Raw genomic sequence first — 22,930 nt, 5'->3', positions numbered from 1 at the left:
ATGGTCTCTAATCGCGTCAGATTTCAAATACTGGAAATGAGTCTATTGTTTTGTATTGTTTTTGAGACTGGGTCTCATGTAGACTAGGCTGGCCTCAAGTGGATGGCGAGCTTAAATTTCTGGTCCAGCCTCCACCTCCAAAATGCCTTCCCAATGCTGGGAATGCAGCAGCCACATCCGGTTTTATGCATTGCTGTGGAGCATGCATAGAGGGGAAGGAACTCTCTAGCCTAAAATGATATTATTTGAAAGCAAAGCTTAAAGATGTCTGTTCCAGGAAGCTTTGGAACGGATGGATGTTTGTGTCTCTGTTTATTGTCGAGACAAGGCCTCACTAAGTGTCTCCGGCTTGTCTGGAATATGCTATGTAGCCCGGGCTGTCAAGAAACACATCTGTCCAACTTTAGTCTTCCCAGTACTGGGGGATTACTGTCTGTGTTGCCACTGGCCAGGATTTACAAAAAAGCAAAATAGTATGGGGACAGAGAAGGGAGTTTATAGCTCAAAATACTGTTGACTAAAAACCTGTGAATCAGATGGCTTGGACAAAGGAGGATCAGCCACTGCATAAGCCAGGCATAGAGGTTCATAGCTGTCATCCCAGCATTCTGGAGGCAGAAGTAGAAGAATTGACATCCCGTTACAAAGAAACAAAAGAGAGAAGAAAACCAATTGCACATAGTCTAAGATCTGAAAGCTTAACTGTGATCATGTGGTTCCAGCACCATTTGTTCAAAATACTTGCCGCTCTGAACTGCTGCTCTAAATGCTTGCAGAAAATCTATTGACTGGGACTGGAGAGACAGCTCAGCTAAGAGCGCTTGCTGGCTACACTTCCAGAGGAATGAGATTTGATTCCCAGCGTCCAGAGTGGGGTCACAGCCAGGGAATTCTGGTGCCCTCTTCTGGCTTCCATGGATACCACATATGCATGCTGTGTACAGACAGTTCAGCAAAACATCGTAGACATAAAAGTTTTTTTTTCATTTTAAATCAATTGACTGTATAATTATTCGGCGACTGTGTAATGATTGGTCTCTTTCTAGACTTTCTATATCTTAGGCACTGTCACACTGTCTTGACTTCTAAAATATGAAGCCTTGAATCAATGAAATAAAAAACAATGTTGAGTCTTTCATTCATGAACATTTTTTGTTTTTCTAGTTAGCAGGTCTTTTTTGGTGTCCTTCACCAGTGTTTATAGTTTGCAGTCGTACACATTTTTATTAAATTTATCTCTTAATACCTATATTTTTTACACCATTGTAAATTTTCATTTTTCAGTTGTTCATTGTGATATGTGTGACTTTCCTGTATTGATTGTGTTCCTTGTAATCTTTGCAAATTTCTTTGCTGATTTGCTTCAGTCCTTTCTCTCTCTGTCTCTGTCTCTCTCTGTGTGTCTCTCTGTCCCTGGATTTCTTTTTCCCTTTGTGGAGCTGAGGATTGAACCCGAGCCTCATGCATCCCAGGCAAGCACTCCACCCCTCGGCCACATGCTTAGCCCTCTTCCTAAATTGAGGATTCCTCAAAATCCTCTATTGAGCTTCTTAAATGAGCTCTTATTCTCTTTCCTGTATTCTAACTGTCGTCCTCTCTTTGTCTATTTCCTTTTCCTGTTTACTGTGGGAGGCATACACCTCAGTGTGCACCATGAAGAACAGAATCTGTAGATGTCACTTCAAGGACTCGAACTCAGGTCCTCAGGTTTTTCAGCAAACACCATCACCTGATGAGCCATCTCGCCTGTCCTTCTTTTCCTTTTTGTCCCAGATATAATCTGAGCACAAATCTCAGGCTGACCTTGCACTCATGATCCTCCTGCCTCAGTATCCTAAATGCAACAATTATACCATGAGCCACCATGATTCTTTATGTCCAATTCTCCTGATTGTTTTTTCTGTTTCTGTGCAGTGACAGCCAATGTCTCAGTGAGCCTTCTCTTTTAGTGTTCATGCCCCTGTGTAATCCATCCTCAAATTCTATCAAAATTGGTTTGTGTGACCAACAGAATAAGTTGGAAATAACTTAGTGAGGTTGTCTCGAGCTGCTCCTGACTTGGTTTCTCCTGAATCACTTCTGTCTACAGACATCAGCTCCCATGCCATAAAGCCCCACGGAGAGGAACGCTTCTAAAAATAGACAATTGTCAATTTGTCCAACTTGTCAATCACTTGAGTCTACCAATGAAGAAACTCTCCTTTTCATCTCTGGTCAAGTCTTCGTATGACTGCAGCCCTAATGAACATCCTAATTGCATTTTTAAATGATTATTTTTATGTGCATTGGTGTTTTGCCTGCATGTATGTCTGTGTGAGGGTATTGGATTCCCTGGAACAGGAGTTATTTACAGACAGTTGTGAGCCACCATGTGGGTGATGGGGATTGAACCTGGAGCCTCTGGAAGAGCAGCCAGTGAGTGCTCTTGACCACTGAGCCATCTCTCTTAAAAGACTTTCTGGAACCTGGTGTGGTGGCACACAACTGTAATCCTAGCAGAGGCAGAGGCAGAGGCAAGCAGATCTTTGAGTTTGAGGCCAGCCTAGTCTACAAACCGAGTCCAGGACAGCCAAGGCTACACAGAGAAACTCTGTCTTGAAAAAAACAAAACAACAAAAAAGATTTTCTGAACAGAGTCTCCAGATTATCTACTCAATTTCTGATCCACATAAACCGTAAGGTTCTTTAATGTTTATTGCTGTTTTAAGCCACCAAGGTTTTGGTTTTTGTTTGTTTGTTTGTTTTGTTTTGTGGTCTCACTAGGTAGCCCTGGCTGGCCTGAAACTTGCAAATCTTGAACTCACAGATAATCACCTGCCAAATCCTAGGATTAAAGATATACATAAGCCACAAAGTTTCAAGGTGATTAATTATGTAGCAATAAGTAATGAATGCATGCTAATATATTTTCAACTCCCAGAGCTCTTATTTTCTGGAAGCCCTATTTAATTAGTATGTAAGGACAAAACACCAAGTAATCAACATACAAATATCTAAAAAGGATAATTTTTACATCAATCACTGAGGTAATTTCCTCCATAAGAAATTTCATATCAGGGCCTAAAGAGATGACTCAGCAGTTAGGAGCATTTGCTGCTCTTGCAGAGGACCCAACTTTGGTTTCACCATCCACATGGCGGTTCAGAACTGTTTGTAACTCCAGTTTCAAACTCTCTCCTCTGTGGGCACAAGGTACACTCAGGGAGTACATACGTGCTTGCAGGCAAAACCCTCAGACACATTAAGAAAATATTTTAGCTTTTCGCCAAGATGTCGCTGAAATCAAAGAAAGAAGCTCCAGCCCCTCACAAAGCCGAAGCCAAAGTGAAGGCCTTGAAAGCTAAGAAGGCAGAGCTAAAAGGCATCCTCACCCAGCTTCCCGCAGCGCCGGAGACCCTGCGGCTCCGGAGGCAGCCCAAATACCCTTGAAAGAGTGCACCCAGGAGAAACAAGCTTGACCACTATGTCATCATCAAATGACCCCTGACCATCACCAAGTCAGCCATGAAGAAGATAGAGGATAACACACTTGTGTTCATTGTGGATGTCAAAGCCAACAAGCACCAGATCAAACAGCCCATGAAGAAACTCTATGACATTGATGTGGCCAAAGTCAATACTCTGATAAGGCCTGATGTTGGCTGCTGATTATGATGCTCTGGATGTTGCCAACAAGATTGGGATCATCTAAAGGGAGTCCAACTGGCTAATTCTAAATATACCCTTTTCCACCATAAAAAGGAAATATTTTAAAAGGATTTTTAGAAATAAATTGGGACTTTGTACAGATGTTCATTTAGGTGTCATCCACCCAAAGAGCATCAGACCCGTCCAATTTATTTCTAATATCAGAGATCAGAACTCTACTCTTGCCTGATGCGTCTAAAACAAAAAGGGGGAACTGTAGAGAGCTGCGGAATGCTATGCCTTAAAGATGGAGCTGGTTTCCACCTTCCACCTTCCCGATGGTGAGTGCTCTCTGTCACGAACAACTCCACATTTGGCTAAGGCCGAGGATCTGGCTTGCTTCCATGTATGTGGACCTATCTGCATTGCCCCCGTGGCATGCCTGGGTTGGCTACCCAGAGGCTATTTAAGCTGTGGGCTGGCTTTCCCCGGGGTCCGAGGATTGTTCAATGTTCCTGAATAAACTGCATTGAAAAAAAAAAAAAGGATTTTTAATATCAAAGAAATGAATGATTATGCTACCAATGTCTTACTTCTGTAGACTACTTTCTTTGTGTTTTGTTTTGTTATTTATATATGTTCTTTTTTGAAACAACATCTCACTGTGTGAGCCTGCCTGGTCTGGAACTCACTATGTAGACCAAACTGGCCTTGAACTTGCCTGCCTCTGCCTCTGATGTGCCAAAGTGCCTGTGCCACCATGCCCAGCACCTGTAAATCACTGATGGCTCATGCAATAGGTAACAGACGTAAAGGTAGCAAGGCTACTGATGAGCCAGTAGCCCTTAAGCGACCATCATTCCACATAGCTATTCTAAAGAGGGGGAGGCTTTTCTCCCCAGTGAATATTTGGGAATGTAGCGATATTTCCCCTGACATCTCGGGAAATGGAACTACTCATGGAGAGGTGTTGGGGACATTCCACAATAAACAGGCATCCCCCCAACAAAGAAATCCTATCCAGAGGTTTGAGGTATAGTTTGGTGGCAGTGTGCTTGCATAGCAAACACGAGACCTTCAGTTCAATCTCCAATTTGACAACACACACGAACACACACACACACAGAAATCTTTCCCAAATCACCAATAACAATAAGAATGGGAAACCATAATTCAGCATAGATGAAAGAAGGCAGAATACCAAAACATATATTAACATTTTAAACAGTGATTGAAATACTAAGACAATACACTGAAAGAATAGCAACTAACAGCTTCTACACTATCATTCTCCCCTGCTCTTAGTGTTCTGTTAATAATTACGGATTTGGGACAAAACACATAATAAAAATGTATTATAGTTATTTGTGTTTCCACCACTACACTGTGAATGGTCATAAACGTTATTCCTGATGGTTTGATCCTTGGCTAAGCATGGTGAGAATCTTCAGGTTGATCACCTGAATGTCATCTATCCTTCACAGCTGTGCAGCAGCAGCCCCATCCCATGACTGGCTTCATTACTCCCAAGCTTAGTCCTATTTTGGGCTCTCGTCCCTTGGCATGGATTGCTTAAAATGTCATGCTTAAAGTTCAGCGGAAGTCTCACAATGTACCCAGTGGAAATAGTTTCCCAGGGAGCCATAACATCTAGTTTCCTGCCTGCTGCCGTATCAAAATATTCTGACTGAAGCAACCTAGAAGAGGAAAGGAATTTGGCTTACACTTCCAGGTCACAGCCCATCACTGAGAGGAGTCAAGGCAGGAGCTCATGGAAGGAGTTTGAAGCAGAAACCATGGAGGGTTGCTGGCTGCCAGCTCTCTCACAGCTAGCTTGCTTAGAATCTTGGACCACCTGCCTAGGAACCGTGCCACCCACAGTGAGCTGGGCCTTCCTATATCCATTAACCTGCACGACAACCCCACACACGCTAATATAATCCAGGCAATCTCTCAATGGAGATTTTCCCCTCAGACGACCTGAGGCTTTGTCAAGTTGATAAAGTTAAGCAAGGTAACATCTAAATATGAAAATCTTTCGGGAATGGAAAGCACAAATTCCCCAAGTTACATTTGATGCAAATGGGTCTCTTATTTCTGTTCCTTCCTTCTTAGACTCATGTATTCTACTTATTAAGGACATAGAAACATAGAAGGCAATTGAATTCATTTGGAGGGTATTTTTTATCTTTTAAAAAATATTTATTAACTTATTATTTTATGTGTAGGAGTGTCTTTGCCTGTATGCATGTGTGTACACTATGTACATGCCTGGTGCCCATGGAAGCCAGAAAGGAACATCAGATCTCCTGTTGTGAGCTGCCATGTGAGTTCTGGGAACTAAACCTGGGTCCTCTGCAAAAGCAGCCAGTGTTCTTAACCATGAAGCCATCCCTCCAGCCCACAATATTATATATAGTATATTAAATCTATAATATATGATATATACTATATAATCTTTTTTTAAAGTAATTATTTTGTGGATTAGAAAAAAGAAATCCCAGACAGCTTCCCCCCTTTGATTATATCTTTGCTTTAATGGAGTAACATTTGAAAATAAGCAGGCATCTAGGAAACTGCAAAGCATTATGAGGCATTGAGACCAAAACTGTATGTTACTTGAGTTCTAAGTTTCTAACTATACAACGCACAGAATTTTTAGATAAAGGATATTCACTTCTTCCCCATCACATCCAATGGCCATAGCACAATAGAAGCCTTCACCGCAAACCATGTCACAGAGCCACCATATGAGGTCACTGTGTTCTGTTTTATTTTAAATCATATGAAGGAGTATATCTGTAATTCACAATGCAAGTCCGGTTCCTGAACATTTTAGGTATGAAATATTATTCATCAATTTGCTATTCAAATTGAATTTTTCAGAAACAGCATGGCTTTTTTAAGTTATTGTATAATAACAAAAGTGTACATTCATTTCATAATGTTGATTCAATACACACATAAATGTGGATATTTTCCAGAACAATAAGGTAGATAAAAGGATTAAGGCATAATTCCTTACGAATTAATGAGGAAAGGATGACAGGATTTAAGAGTCTTTTCCAGGCATTTTAAATTTCTATAAAACTCTTTATCCTGAGACTGATCATTTAAATGTGGTTCACAAAGTATACTGAATACATTGTTCCCTGTGGGGGTGGGGAAACGGAAACGGTCACTTTCACATAATGAAATCTTCTACTTGCTCTTGGTTTTCCTCTGGGAGCATCCTGTCTACAGGCCTATAGTTGTAATAGACAATATCGCTTTCATCCCTTGGCTGGTATTCCCATTCCATGTCATCTGGAAAACCATTTCCTGAGCCGGAACCGGAACCGGAACCGGAACCGGAACCAGAACCGGAGCCGGAACCTGAACCAGAACCTGAACCAGAGCCTGAGCCGGAGCCAGAGCCGGACCCAGAGTAGTCTTCTGAAATAGGGAAGAAATCATTCTGGAATCTTCTCGTCCTGAAATACAAAGGAAAAAAAAATGTAAAGTTCTACCCATAAATAGTATAATCTCAATATTTTAATAGAAATAAACTGGGTATGGAGTAGACTCAGATTATAGCAGCTTTTGGGTGGTGGATGCAGTAGGATCAGAAGTTAGAGTAGTCCTTGGATCCATAGTGAATTGTAGCCAGCTGGGTCTCCCTGAGCTTTCTCCAGAAACAAAACGAAAATGGGGTGTAGGGAGAGGCTAGGGGGAGTAAGAGACAATATGGAAATAGATTTGAGCCGCAGTTGTTCAAATTCGAGGAGTTAAAACCCTCTTCAGTGCTTCAAAACGAAAAGGCAGGCTGAAGGGATGTTGGTTTAGGAGCTAGGGCTGATCTTGCAGAGGATCTGGGTTTAGTTCCCAGCACCCACATGGAGGCTCACAACCACCTGTCACTTCCGTTTTGGACACTTAAGGACACTAGGACAGCTGGCTTCCTCAGGCACCAAGCACCTATGCGGTGCATCACACACGTGCAGGCGAACACATGTGCACATAAAATAAAAACAGATAAATCTTTAATAAAAAAAGCAGTGGATCAAGCCCTCCATCTCCAGGTTTGCTTCTAGTTGTCATTTTAGCCCAGTGCACACACGGACCCCACATTTACCCAAGGCAGACTCAGGGGAACAGCGTTTGTTGTTTAAATCACGAACTTCAGAAATCCTGTTTTCTTTATATTTTTGTTTTTGTTGTTTGTTTGTGCTGTTGTTGTTTTATTTTTCGAGATAGGGTTTCTCTCTGTGTAGCCCTGGCTCTGATCTGAAACTTGCTCTGTAAACCAGGCTGACCTCGAACTCATTGACATCCACCTACCTCCCAAGTGCTGGTATTAAAAGTGTGTGCCACCACACCTGGAAAAGGTTATTAACCTTACCAGAATGGAAACATTAATTTTCCTCTCCCCCCAAAATAAAACTTGCTCCTGTTCTCACAAGCTGAAAGTCGAAGCTGCCAGGGCTAAGAGGGCTGGTTAGACACGCCTAGCTCATTTTAGTGAGCACACAAAAACCAGAACACAGAAATACTACCACCTATCCTTGGCAAATCTGGACAGCAAAGCATCTTTGGCAAAAGTTGAGTTCAAGCCCAGAATGGTGGCACAAACTATTCATCTCTGCATATGTGAGACAGAGGCAAGGGATGACCACAAATCTGTGCCTAAACTGCTCTAAATATCAAAACCCCTGTCTCAAAAAAGGGGAGAAGGAAAGGTTGAATGTTACAGCCTGTGGGTCATTTTCTGCATGAAAATCACAAACCACAGACTGTAAAACTTATCAGAGTTATACCCAGTTGTGCATACATTCAATAAATGTTATTTGTTGAACATTTGGTCTTTGTCATCACTGCCTGAGCTACAGCAGAGACAGAAAGGTGAGGTCCCTGATGCAGAAGTGAATAACTTAGTGAAAAAAACAATTAGGAAAATGGTGGGTAGTGCAGAGAGGAAACAAACAAATGTCACCAAGTGTGCTCCAGGAGGAGTGTGCTTCAGCTTGCTGCCTCAGAGAGAGCAGACTGCCAGTAACTGACAGCACAGACAGAACTGAAAGGTGTGGAACCAGCAAGGTCACCTCGAGGAAACACTGTATTAAAACGAAGCCAAAGGGAAAGCGGCTATGGAAATCCCACAGCCTGCACAAGGCAGATGGTAGAAGTCCACAGAAGGGACTGTTTCAAAGGGAGTGGCGGGTCATCGCTTTGAACGGCGGTGAAGAGGTCAAGTAACCTAAAAATAGACACAATCAATAGATGTGTGTCAGTCACCAGGTCCTCGGGGTTGAGGGTAGCAGCAGAAATCTAACCTGGTGGGGGTGGGGACAGGGGTGCAAGAGCAAGCACAGACATCCCTTCTGCAAAGTGCTGCTGTGCTAAGTATGGTGCCACACACCTTTAATCCCAGCCTTTGAGAGCCAGAGGCAGAGGCAAAGGCAGGTAGATCTCCGTGAGCTCAAAGCCAGCCTGGGTTACATAGCAAGTTCCAGGCCACCCAGGGCTATATGGTGAGTTGAGACCCAATTTCAAAAAATATGGTTTAATAAGGAGCAGAGTGGGAAAATAGCTAGAGAGGGACAGTGTCAAGGGAGGGAGTCTATTCCATGTCAGGAAGCTGAAGAGGATGCTGGATCTGGAGAGGCACCTGCAGAATGGAGTCTGAGACAGAGTATGGTGAAGAGAAGATCTCTGACTATTTAACACAAGGGAAGCTGCTTAAACATGGAGCAGCAGAGAAGCGATGTCAACAGGAGACAGCAAAGTAACCAGAGGTGACCAACTGCCACCTTCCCACGCTGGCCAACAAGATGGCTCAGCACATACAGGTGCCTGCTGCCAAGCTTGGTGACAACAACTCACTCCTGTCCTCCGACCTCCACGCCACGATGAGGCACGTTCATGCGTGTAAATGCACGCACACAAGTGAACCACAAAGGTAGGCTGCTTCTGAGTTGCAGAAGGCGACCTGAGACAAGGTGGATAGCCCCGCCTGGACTTGAATTTACAACCACCCAGACCTGGTTCACCCATGGAGAGGAGTGTGTCACCATGCCTAGCTGACCTTTGTCCCTAACAGTATTTTTTTTTAATATGTCATTGTTTTTCCAGAACATGTCGACTGGCAAGTCATTCACAAAGTAAAACTGAATAAACAGTGTTGAGGAAGAGAAAAAATGAAGAAAAGCAAAACTGTTAATTTTGGTATTTAATAAATACGTTTCAATTCAGCACTTGAAGTAGGACAGGGCTGGAGAGATGCCTCAGAGGTTAAGAACACTCTTAACCTCTTCTAAAGGTCCTGAGTTCAATTCCTGGTAACTACATGGTGGCTCACAACCATTTATAATGAAGTCTGGTGCCCTCTTATGGCCTGCAGGTGTACATGCATGCAGAACGCTGTATACATAATAAATAAAAAAATCTTTTTTTTTTTTAAACTAGGACATAGCTGGACACGGTGGCACATGCCTGTAATCCCAGCACTTTGGGAGTCAGAGGCAGGTGGCTCTCTGTGAGTTCAAGGTCAGCCTGGTCTACAAAGGGAGTCCGGGACAGCCACAGCCAAGGCTACACAAACCCCCCCCCCCCAAAAAAAAAGGTGGCACACACCTTTAATACCATCACTCAGAGGCAGAGGTAGGCTGATCTTTGTAAGTTCAAGTCCAGCCTGGTCTACATAGCAAGTTCCAGGCTAGCCAAGGAAACATAGTAAAATCCTGTCTCAAAAAAAAAAAAAAAAAAACACCTAACCCAATTTTAATATATAAATACCTTATTTTCATAAATAAAACTATATACAATCCTTTTCACTATATGTTTAGAAACTAGTTACCAGGGTTTGTCCCTACCACCCACAAGAAAACCTTCCAAAAACATGGATGTGCCCATGTGTGTCGGCATATTACAGGCTTCAGCACATGTGACACACTTCTGCCTTATGTGAAGTAGAAAACAGAATTACCACAGCAGGAACCTGAAAAGAAACGCTCGGCCACGCCTGTGTCATCAGACAGAGTCCACTTACAGAACAGGATCGGTCAGTGGAGGACCAATGTTGCTGGATTCATCAGCCATTAGGTCGAAGACCGGTCCCTTCTCCTCGATGCAGTTGGCAGAGACGCTATCAGGCTTGCAGCGTACCCACTGGTACCTGGCTCTCCGAGCAGGGTAACCTGTCCAAACAAGGAACCCACATGCCGGTAAGTATCTCTCGGCAGCTTCCTTAGGATGGGTTACACTCTGTCTCTAACAGTTAATGAAATGATTCTAAGCTTGGCAGCAGGACACAGGCTTTGTGTCCGGCAGTGCCTGTGACGGACATCCTCACTATCAGGGCACTTCTTTACCATAGCAACCGGCTCACGAGTACAACGGGGCCAGGGAGGTGGTTCAGTGGGGAAAGGTGTCTGCTGCTGAGCCCGCTGATCTGAGTTCAAGCCCCAGAATCCACATGATAGGAGAAGAGACCCAACAAGTTGTCCTCTGACCTGCACACATACTCACACATGAGCACCCCATAGTAAACACACACACACACACACACACACACACACACAGTGTGCTTAACAGAATAGCTTTGGGAATGAGCGGCTGGGCGAGGAGGCTCAGCTCTGCTAGAGGGTCAGTTTGGAAACCTTGACCTCCGAACTTGCACTATAAACTGAAGTCCGGTGTTATCCTAAGTTTGTCACAAAAATTAAATAAGAACATTCATATGAAGACCTTAAAATAGTGCCAGGCATTATAACAACTATTTAGTGACATTGACTTCTTCTGTATACAGGTTTGTGTGGTATCCCAGGCTGTCCTAAACTCTTACTTCTTAGCAGGGCATGGTGGCACAAGCCTGTAATCCCAGCACACAGGGAGGCAGAGGCAGGCGGATCACTGTGAGTTCGAGGCCAGCCTGGTCTACAAAGTGAGTCCAGGACAGCCAAGACTACACAGAGAAACCCTGTCTCAAAAACTAAACAAACAAACCAACCTCTTATTTTTCCTTCCTGTTTTTGTTTTTGTTTTTGTTTTTGTTTTTTCGAGATAGGGTTTCTCTGTGTAGCCCTGGCTGTTCTGGAACTTACTTTGTAGACCAGGCTGACCCGGAACTCAGAGATTCTCCTGTGCTCCCTCCTGAGTGCTGGGATTAAAGGCGTGTGCCGCCATAGTCCTATAGCTCTTGACCCTCCTGCCTCTGTATTGACAGTGCTGGCATTACAAGTGTGCGCTGCCGCCACCTGGCTCCCATACGGCATTCTTAAGAATGAAATGTGGATCGAAGCTCATCTTCTTTCTCTGTGCTCAGAATCCCTAGGAACACAGCTCCTCTGCTCACAGAGGGACAGCTCAGAGTCCCCTGCCACCTCCCTTGGATTTTTGTTGTTGTTGTACTGTTTTGTATTTTTAGACAGCATCTCACACTGTAACCATGGCTGGCCTGGAAATTGCTAGGAAAACCAGGTTGGCATGGAACCTGTGGAGATCTTCCAGCCTCTGCCTCCCAACTTTGCTTCAAATGCCTGGATTGCGGGTGCACGCCGCCATTAAAAGCCATGAGATGTGTGATGAGGCTGAAGTGGCCAGTAAGAAATACCAGCCACCTTTGAGTGGCGCATCCTCTTCCTATCCAAGGACACGCTTTGCTCAAACCAACACCTTTCATAACCACCCAGTGAGAGGAGCACGTCTAGAATTCTTGTGAAGGAGGAGGTGTAGTATGGCAGCCCAGGGTGGAAAAGGAGGACTCATTCAGATAACCCGCAAGGCTGTCACCTGTTACAGGATATGGACCAAATGGAAATGAATGCTCTAGAAAAAAATGTTCAACACAGGGAGCATTCCATTTTTCCTGGGGATATAGTTCAACGGTAGAAAGTGTGCTTAGCATGTGCCAGCCCCCGGGTTCCATCTACTGCGCCTCCAATTAATTTTTAAAATTAACAAGTGCTTTTAACCGATGAGCCATCTCTCCAGCCCATATCTTAAGATTTTAAGTCCTTAAGAGAAAAGAGAAAGCAGATCACCACTTTGTACACACCCCAGTTTCAGCAACATCAAAGGAAGGGGAGAGAAAATACACAAAAAGAGACCATGGGGGTAGAATCTGGTTAGTTTTAAAAAGTTTTCTAAACTGGTGTGACAACATTCCACTGAGATACAAGCATCTAAAAGACTCTAATATAGGGCTGGAGAAATGGCTTAGTGGTTAAGATGATGGCTCACTGTTCTTGCAGAGGATCCAGAACCAACACGGTGGCTCCCAGTCTCCACTAACTGCAGTAGCAGGGAATCAGCGCCCTCCTGTGGCCTCTCCAGGCAGGAGGCATGCATGCTGTGCCAACTTAACGTGCAACCTAAAGCACTCATACACATGAAAAAGAAAAAGATATGAAGTTGTCGTAAAAAGAAAAGCTAGGTTCTTGGAATGGTACCAGCACTGTGGTCGCAGCTCTCCAAATGCTGGTCTCCCCGATGAGGAGGACAACAACTGATCCATTTCTGGCCGGGAGGGAGACCGGGCCACCCCTTGGTACCGCTCTGGTTTTCAGTTTGTGGTGTTTCAAATGTGGATCACACTGTGGCAATGAGCTCCTGATGCAAATGGGATGAGAGTTTGTAAAGCCGGACAAGACTTTGCATACGGCCAATGTTCAACACGTTTTAAGGCTTTTTCTCTCTTGATGTTTTTCTGAGGGATCTAGCTCTCTCTCTCTCTCTCTCTCTCTCACACACACACACACACACACACACACACAGAAACAGCTGGGCGCGATGGCTCACGCCTGTAACTGCAACTCTCAGGAAGCAGAAGCAGGTGGATTGCTGTGAATTCAAAGCCAGCCTGGTCTACAAAACTAGTCAAGGACAGCCAAGGCTCCATAGAGAGACCATGTCTCGAAAAACTAAAACTTAAAAATTAAAAATAAAGAGCAGCCTGCTGTCCAGCAGAGGGCGATGTTGCCCACCTCAGCTGGCCACACCAGCCCCATCTAATTAAAAACAAAGCCAACTCCATCTCCCGCCCCACCCCATCAACGTTTCAGCGGCATTGACTTTCCTTTTTGCTTCCTTTCTTTTTTAGCAACTGTATTTTTGTTTAAAAAATGTAAAAATCATCATTATTATTTTCTAGAGAGTTTCTCTGTGTAGCCCTGGCTGTCCTGGTACTCACCCTACAGACCAGGCTGGCTTCAAACTCACATGCCTCTGCCTCCCAAGTGCTGGGATTCAAGGCATGTGCCACCACGCCTGGCTATCATGTAATAATTAAGTACATGTTGCTTGGACATATTAAAATATCATTTAACCATGATAATTTTGAGAAACCCTGTCTCGGAAACCAAATATATACATATATATTTAACATATAATCAATATTAAAGTTATGAGAGAGATGTTTTATACTGTTTTAAACCAACTCTTCCAAACTGTGCATATTTTGAAATCGCATGTCAATCTAGACTCAGCATATTTCTTCCTTCCTTCCTGTTTTTTTGTTTTTTGTTTTGTTTGTTTGTTTTTTGGTGTTTCAAGACAGGGTTTCTCTGTGTAGCCCTGACCAGGCGGACCTTGAGCTCAAAAATTTGCCTGCCTCTGCCTCCCAAATGCAGAGATTAATCAAGTGAGCCACCAGCTGACTCAGTATATTTCAGGGATTCAGTGGCCACAGGTGGCCACTGGCTGCTGGACAGGTAGGCAGTCACCTGTGCAAGTAACTGATGCCCTGAAAAAACACGAGCCTGGTTAGAAAGTTCTGCTGTAAAGCTAACGGCATGCTTTCACTTCCTCTACAGGGTCAAGATCAAACCCAGGCTCCATGCTTCTTCATCGCACTGAGCAGCACCCCCAGCCCATCAAATGAGAGGGTGTCCCGGCCAGACGGCCGCATCTTTCCACCAGTGAAAAGAAAAACAAAAACTGTAACTTTGGAAGATTAGCAAAACATTTCTGAAATGCAAAGGTCTCCCAGAAGTCAAACTATTTGGGAGGCAGGAAAGTTTTCCAAAAGCTGGTGATGATGGTTACACAAGCTGAGACCCTGTCTAAAAGTAAATAAGTCAGCTGGGCGGCGGTGGTGGTGGTGCACACCTTTGATCCCAGCACTTGGAAGGTAGAGGTAGGCAGATCTCTCGAGTTGGAGGTCAGGCTGGTCTACAGTGAGTTCCAGGACAGTCAGGGTCACACAGAGAAACCCTGTTTCAAAAATAAAAAAAACAAGTGGGGCCTATAATCCCAGCACTGGAGAGGAAGAGATAGGCAGATCTCTTGAGTTCAAGGCCAGCCTAGTCTACAAAGTGAATCCAGGATAACTAACGTTACACAGAGAAACCCTGTCTTGAAAAGAAAAACAAAACAAATAATAATAGTAATAATAGTAGTAGCAGTGATGATGATGATGATGATAATGAGGAGGAGGTGGAGGAGAAGAAATCAAAACCAGGCCATTTGCAAATGCCTGTGATCCCAGTGCTTGAGAAGAGTAGAAAGATGGCCACAAATTCAAGGCCAGTCCCATCTACTTAGCAGGTTCAAAGTTAGCCAGGGACCCATGGTGTGATTCCATCTCAAGACAACAAATAAACAAAGGACAGGCACAGGTTCTAAAGAACTTGCTTTGCTTGCACAAGGACTTGAGTTTTACAAGAACCCGCAAAGATGAGGCCTGGCTATATACTTTATTTGTAATTCATCTTTATTTCATGTGCATTGATGTTTTACCTGCATGTCTGTCTGTGTGAGGATGTCAGAGCTTCTGCAACTGGAGGTGTGGACAGTGTGAGCTGCCTTGTGGGTGCTGGGAACTGAAACCAGCTCCTCTGGAGGAGCAGCTAGTGCTCTTAACCAATGAACCAACCCTCCAGCCCCAGATGTATACACTTTTAACCCCAGCAATGGGGCTCACTGGCCAGCCAGTCTAGCCTAATCGTTGAGCTCCAGGCAAATGAAAAACACACTCTCTCTGTGTCTCTCTTTCTGTCTGTCTGTCTCTCTCTCTCGTTTTCAAAACAGGGTCTCACTGTGTAGTCTTGGCTGTCCATGGAACTCTCTCTGTAGATGAGGCTGGCCTTGATTTGAACTCACAGAGATCCACCTGCCTCTGCCTCCCAAGTGCTGGGATTAAAGGTGTGTGCCACCACTGCCTGGCAAAAGACCCCATTCTAAAGGAGGACAGTACCCCTGTTGATGACACTGAGGTGGTCATGTGGCCTCTCTGTGTGTGAGCACATGCTCACACACTCGTAACAGAGCAAATAAAAGAAGAAAGAAATCAAAAGGAGAAGTTGTCCCATCCTAAAATCCACCCAGTTTTTAAGTCGATGAAATTAAAGGTACATTAAGATAAAGACCAGTCACAAAAAACAAATTCCTGACATAGCTACTCCTGTGTGAAGACACACAGTTCTGGCCCCTGAAGCTCCGAGGGTGTCTGGACTTTTTCTTGCTTGAGAGACAACAAATCTCTAATGATCATCACTGTTTGTTTTGTTGGTTTTTATTATACGGATGTGCTTGTATGTGTGTTCATGTCTCGGGGATCAGAATCAGGTCATCCGGTTTATGGCTATGATCTTCACTCACTGGGCCACATTGCCAGCCATTGAAAAACTCTATTAACTTTTTTCATGTAACATATTTTGATCATATTCTTTTCCCTCCCTCAGTTTCTCCTTACCTTCTTCCCCACCCAACTTCACCTCTCTCTCTTGCTTTCGCTCTCGCTCTCTCATTCTCTCTCTGTTTCTCTCCATAATCTCCCTATGTAGCCTTGGCTGGCCTGGAACTCACTATGCAGGCCAGGCTGCCCTCAAAAATCATAAAAGTCTACTTGCCCCTGACCCCAAGATGCTGAGACTAAAGGTGTGTGCCACACAGCCAGCCATTTTATCTTTTTTTTTAAAGATTTATTTATTTATTATTTATACAGTATTCTGCCTGCAAAACAGAAGGGGGCACCAGGTCTCAGTATAGATGGTTGTGAGCCATGTGGTTGCTGGGAACTGAACTCAGGACCTTTCAGAAGAACAGACAGTGCTCTTAACCTCTGAGCCATCTCTCTGGCCCACCATCTTATCTTTTGGAGACAAAGTCTCCTTATATAACTCAGGCTAGCCAAGAATTTACAATCCTTCCTCTGCCTCCAGAGTGGTGGAATTATAGGGATGCACTACCATGTAATGATAATCATAATGAGATTCATAATCACAATTTCAAATGACAGAGAGTCCACACATGGACAGAAACATTCTCCTCCTCGAAGGTCCCGCTCACAGAGGACCTGCTGGCTGGCGGAATCTAAGGGAGCACCTTCCTCCTGCTCCATGCCCTCTGCACACACACTCACTAGCTCTGCCTCACTAAATGCTTCTTGTGAGGAAGCAACCCAAGCTTGGGCAACCCTCCCAAGCAGGTCTTCCATCTCTCCCACTGCCGTCCACGCCTCCCACCAGATCGCAACTTAACTGATTTCCTATTCCCTTGTTATTTTGTATTTATTTATTTATTTATTTATTTATTTATTTCCTGAGGACTGAACCCAGGGTCTTGGGCTTGTTAAGCAAGCGCTCTACCACTGAGCTAAATCCCCAACCCCTAGTTTCTTACACTTATTGGAACCTTGCTATGGAAGATGAGAAGAACTTAAGTAGAAATTATCAAAGGGGGAAGGAAAAATGCAAAAAATGCAAAAAAAAAAAAAAAAAAAAAAAAAAGACTTCTGATTCATTACAAAAAAAAATGTAGCGTTCAGGCAGCCACTATTATCTGTATTGGAGCTACTTCCTATTAGCCTATCAGCTCCACAAGATGCGCCAGTTTCCCCCTCTCTGACAGGCTATAAAAAGCTCCCAGCTTACTTTCAGTTTGCCCTCACCTCTACAGGAAACACAGCAAAGGCTTCAGTAAGAAACGTTTTTGTTTTAAATTAAAAAAATAAAAATAAAAAAATTGGGGCCGGACCTTTAATCCCAGCACTCAGGAAGGCACAGGCAGGCGGATCTCTGTGAGTTCAAGGTGAGTTCAAGGCCAGCCTGGTCTATAAAGAGAGTTCAGGACAGCCAAGCTACATAGAGAAACCCTGTCTCAAAAAACAAAAACAAACAAACAAAAAGAACCCAAGGGGGGAGGGGGCTGGAGACGAAGAGACAGCTCTGTGGTTAAGAGCACTGGCTGCTCTTGCAGAACCTGGGTTCAGTTCCCAGCATCTAGTTGGCAGCTCACAACTGTCTGTAACTCCTGTTCTAGGGAACCCAACAGGAGATCCATCACCCTCTTCTAGCCTTCCTGGGCACCTGGTGCATGGACACATATAAAGGCAAAATCCCCTTGTACATACAATAAAATAATAATAATAAATTAAAGAACAGTGTTTCTGATCTTCAATTTGCCTAGAAACTTAATTCTGACTTTAAAACTGAAAGGCTTACTAGTTCACTCTGACGGACCTTGCGCAAAACGCAGGCATATTTGGCAAAGGGTTGATGTAAGGACCACGTAAGGCAGAGACCGTCACTTCCAGTTAGTTCACCTTATCACGATTTCTCCTCGTGGCCAAAGTGATGGTCGTTACTGGGCAGCGATTGTGAAATCACTTTACCAACAGCTATGCCCATTCAGGGAACCTGGTATCTTTCCTGGGAGTGTGGGGGTCTAGCCTCAGCCCCTTGACCGCACCTGCTCGAGCATTTTCCATTTTGTCTCTTTGTGAGTATTCGTTTTCCTTGGGACAAGCTTTCATTCAGCCAGAGCTTATGTGGCTGGGGATGAACTTGAACGAACGCTGGTTCTCTTGCCTCCACTTCCTAATTGTTAATGGGCATAATGCTTTATGTGAGCTCCTAACCTACAAGCACCTCCAATATGACATACGGTCACTGAGGACAAAGTTAAAATAGGACCATTAGGGTGGCCCTTGTCCAAAGACGAGGATAACAGGGTGTGTGGAAGGGGGCTGGGTGAAGACACAGGCACCAATATAAGAGAAGGGTGTCAGAATGAAGCCAACATTGCCAACACTGGGATCTTGGATTTTACTCTGATACTGTGAGGAAAATAAATGTGTTACTTTTTCCTATTTGGCTTTTGGAAACAGAATTTCCTTGTGTAGCCCTGGCTGTCCTGGAACTAGCTCTGTAGCCCAGGCTGGCCTTGAACTCAGTGATTCCCCTGCCTCTGCCTCCCGAGTGCTGGGATTAAAGGTATGTGTATCATCACCACCCAGCTAAATTTCTGTCATTTAAGCTCCCTGCTCTATGGTGTTTTGTTATGGAAATCAAAGAAAACTGATGAATTAACTTAAGATCAACAAGCTAAAATCCTGGTATATCTGATCATTCAAACCAGAAAGCTACAGACATACTGATCCTTAAACCCTTTTTTTTTTTTTTAAGATAAGGATAGGTCTAGGGATGTGGTTGAGTTGGTAGGATGCTGGTGTAGCATACACAAAGGTCTGGATTTGATTCCCAGCACTCTGTAAACTGGGCACGGTAGCAAAGGTACGTAATTCTAGCATTTGGGAAGCAGAATTAGAGGCTCAAGGCCATCCTTTGCTAATAATGAGTTCAAGGCCAGCCTGGGCTAAGTGATTTGAAGCCCTGTGTTGAAAGAAAGAGAGAGAGAGAGAGAGAGAGAGAGAAAAAGAAAGAAAGAAAGAAAGAAAGAAAGAAAGAAGGAAAGAAAGATAAAGAAAAAGAAAGAAGGAAGGAAAGAAAGAAAGAAAGAAAGAAAGAAAGAAAGAAAGAAAGAAAGAAAGAAAGACAGAAAGGGGTGCTATTGACTCATACCTGTAACCACACAGAGGTATGACAAGCAGTGTCGCTGCTGCTGAGTAGCCGCTTGTACCAATAATTCACGGCCACACACCCATTTCCCTTTACGTTCAAATAAGAGCATCAGGTTTTGAGCCAAGAGCCCCTTGGAAACACCCTAGATTTTTGGTTCATTCTTTGTCTCCTTTCTTCGATTCCCTTTCCAACTGAGAGCTAAAGCGACAGCAGGGATCATAACACCTGCACCCTCCCCATGCTTTTTTTTTTTTTTTTTTTTTTTTCTTTTTTGAGGTATGTAGCTCTGGCTGTCCTGGAACTATGCAGACCAGGCTGACCTTAAACTCTTGGAGTTTCCCCTGCCTCTGCCTCTTAGTGCTGTGTAAGCCACCCAACTTGGTTCCTTCTTCCTTTCTTGCTAAAGATGAAATGTGCACGGTTTTGTTTCCAGTCTAGCTTTATCATCTAGTTAGAGTCAGTGTGACGTTTCTGGGAGCTTTTGCAACTGAAAAGTTTACATACAGGTCTCCGGGAGAGATGCGCCCAGAGCCAGCCGGGGTCGTCCGTGTGCCACACATGGGGAATCCACAGTTATCTATCCTGTCAGAGCACTTGGGGACAGCAAGCCAAAGGTTTCCCCCTAAAGGATCTGAAAACTTGCACTCTGTGTCAAAGAGAGAGCATGGCTCAGGCTCTGTGGTGGAGAACTGGACGGGCAGGTAGGAGGCCCCCGGACGTGCAGGAGGCCCCGGGTGTAGGCTCCAGCATCACAGAGCTGCCGTAAATAGAAACAAGGCTTGTCGAGATCGCTTCCTGTTTTCCTCCAGCATTAGCATAACCAGATAAAAATGAATTTATAAACTTCCAGTCTATACAGAATTTCTGAGATTACCTGTGAGATTTCATTTCAACCGGAAGTAAGAACACCATAGCTAGGAGTCACTGCGAAGAAAGACCCTAGGAGTATGTCATGGTGACTCAACGTTTCCTTTACCATTTGAGGGAACTTTGTGTTTCACAGCCGTAAACCCTGCTGCCTATTTTTCAGGCCATGACCTTCCGCCTCGTTTAGACGTAATTCCTTATATATCAAAGAAGGAGACATGGTACTTTTTTTTTCTTTAAACAAACTTTTCATTTTCATGTTCTTCTTAGGAAAAGTTTTGGGTTGATTCAGTGTGACTAAACAGCTTTAATGACAGTCAAACCTAAGGAGAGGTTTTCAGATGGGCTCGTCTCTGAACAAGAGCCACAAACGCTAACATTCTTTGGGCTGTCTTTAAAATATTTCTTTGGGTTAGTGTCAGCTATGCCTAGCCAAAATTGAATGTTTGGTAAGAACCGAGCTTAAGAAGAATAAGGGTGGGGAAAAAAAGCTAACTTTACCCCCAATTTTTTTAAAGCCTCTCCCACCATTAAGATAACAATGCACTTGGAACCCATTCTAAGTTGGAGCCAGCGTGGCAAGATCCACCTGTTATCCCCGCATTTGGGAGGTAGAGGCAAAAGGACCAGAAAGGCCAGGCCATCCGCCCACACAGTAAGTTGAAGACCCTACCTCACATGAAACAAAGATGGAATTCATGCAGACAGCACCAAGATAGGATGCTATTCTAGAACATTCCAAAGTGCTATCATCTGTCCATCAGTCACTTGGCTAATCTTCTGCTTACTTCTTGAACTCTTAATGAATAAACCACACATCTTTATAAAAAAATAAGAGCACTTTTCAGTCATTTCGATCATTTTTAAGGCTGCCACTTGCTTTACAGCTTAATTTTTTTTTTTTTTTTTTTTTAGACTAGACTCAAATCCTCCTTTCCCACAATAAAACTTCCTGCACTTTCAAATGAAGACAGTCCCTTTGCTCGGGATGCTAGTGCCTTCACAGCAGAGAACAGAGGAGTGAAATTCTTACCTTGAACTGAAGATCCCCAAACCAGGATGAAGGCAAGAGCCAGGACAAGCCTGCTGCCCACGAGGACCTGCCGCATCCTGACCAGCTCAGCCCAGCACGCCAGCCTCTCGATTAGCAAATGCAGCAGGGTGCTCTCTCTGTCCCTTTTAGAAAAAGGTTCCAAAACCTCAGACCCTGCCCAAGAACACACGTCACAGTTTCCTGAACAAATAGAAAGAGATCCACATCAACACCCAGAAAGAAGAGGAAAGAAAGCTGCAAAAAACAGCCATTCCTACCCATGATGAAACTCCTCCGGACTCTCCCCAAGCTTTTGCTGTTGTAGGCTTTTGGTTTGGTTTGGTTTTGAGTTGGGTTTTCTTGTTTCGTTTTTTTTTTTTTTTCCAAAAAAGTTTTGATGTTTGTCATTTCATTTTCATGTTTAAAATGTTTTTTTTTTAATAAGTTTTTCCCATCACAAAAGCCAAATCAGCATTCAGAAGAACACCTCTTTCTTTCTTCCCCCCCCCCTTCTTTCTTCAGGTAACAATCTAAAAATGAGAACTCAGCTGTTTGAAGCTGATGCAATAAGTGTTTGGGTACCGCTAGCACATTGCACATCAAAGAGAAGCCTGGCTCAATGAATCAGGCTCAAGCAGGCAATCTTCCAGGTTGGTTTCTCAGCCACCAGGATGAGTGGTCTCCGGTAACATTCCGTTTCATCTTGGACTCAGTATTTTCTTTTTCTTTTTTCTTTTTCCAGACAGGGTTTCTCTGTGTAGCCTTGGCCACCCGGGACTTCACTTTGTAGGCAAGGCTGGCCTCAAACTCACAGAGATCCACCTGCTTCTGCCTCACTGCAGGCACGCACACCACACTCAGCAAGAACTCAGTATTTTCACTGGGTCCCCTGGCTTTCCTCTACCTCACAAATAGGTGAAGACTTTGAGTTGAAAAATAAAAGATTAAAAAACGGTGATAAGTAAATAATATTTAGCATTCTCTACCCCTTTACCTAAGCTGCTTCCCAGAGGTCGATTCCATGCTTGTTTTCATCCTTTCTCCTGTTTTGTTTGTTTACTTTGACAATTGTGTTGTTTGTCTGTCTATCTGTTTGGATCTTTCTGGCCCGGAGTAAGGCAGAAATCAGGAACAAGGGCAGGTTCCCCTCTCAGAGGGCTATGGGGCATGAAAACACAGGACACACACACACACCACACACACCACACACACTCCTGTGCATAAAGGAGTAGCTTTGCCCTGGCCCTGGGGAGAGGGCAGAGCTTTGGAGCATGGCTGCTCTGTACCCATCCCACAGCAAGGTAGTTTCTACCCTGCCTTTACCCAGGCAGCTTTCTCCTTCTTTGCTGTGAAGACACAACCACTCTCCATTTCAGGGTGCCTGTTCCCGGCTGCTCAGGCTGCTCAGACTCTTGCCGACTTTCCATTTCATGCTCCCAGCCCTTGGCCATCCCTTTGATGGGAGGGAGGAGTTTCCCTTCCCTTGTTTTGGGCTTCCTGCTGATTCCTTACAGTTTCCTGCTGAGGACAGGCCTCAGAATCCAATAGCCCAGGAGCCCTGATGGAGATAATAGCACACAGCCTGCTCTCCTCAGAAACCCCTCAGAGCCAGGGACTCCTCAGC

General features: G+C 44.1%; 1 protein-coding gene across 1 annotated transcript; it reads right to left on the bottom strand.

Annotated features, from left to right (window-relative positions):
• Positions 1 to 6,378: 6,378 nt before the first annotated feature.
• Positions 6,379 to 21,603, bottom strand: Srgn (serglycin). The gene is made up of 4 exons (XM_021660981.2): positions 21,585 to 21,603; positions 21,307 to 21,507; positions 10,655 to 10,802; positions 6,379 to 7,100 (listed from the first exon to the last, which is right to left on the bottom strand). The coding sequence occupies exons 1-4, from the start codon at positions 21,586 to 21,588 to the stop codon at positions 6,812 to 6,814; spliced, it is 642 nt and encodes a 213-aa protein (XP_021516656.2). The 5' UTR covers positions 21,589 to 21,603; the 3' UTR covers positions 6,379 to 6,811.
• Positions 21,604 to 22,930: the final 1,327 nt, after the last annotated feature.

This window comes from Meriones unguiculatus, chromosome 16, assembly GCF_030254825.1.
Source record: "Meriones unguiculatus strain TT.TT164.6M chromosome 16, Bangor_MerUng_6.1, whole genome shotgun sequence".
Classification (NCBI taxonomy): Eukaryota; Metazoa; Chordata; class Mammalia; order Rodentia; family Muridae; genus Meriones; species Meriones unguiculatus.
This window is presented reverse-complemented; position numbering and strand designations above follow the sequence as displayed.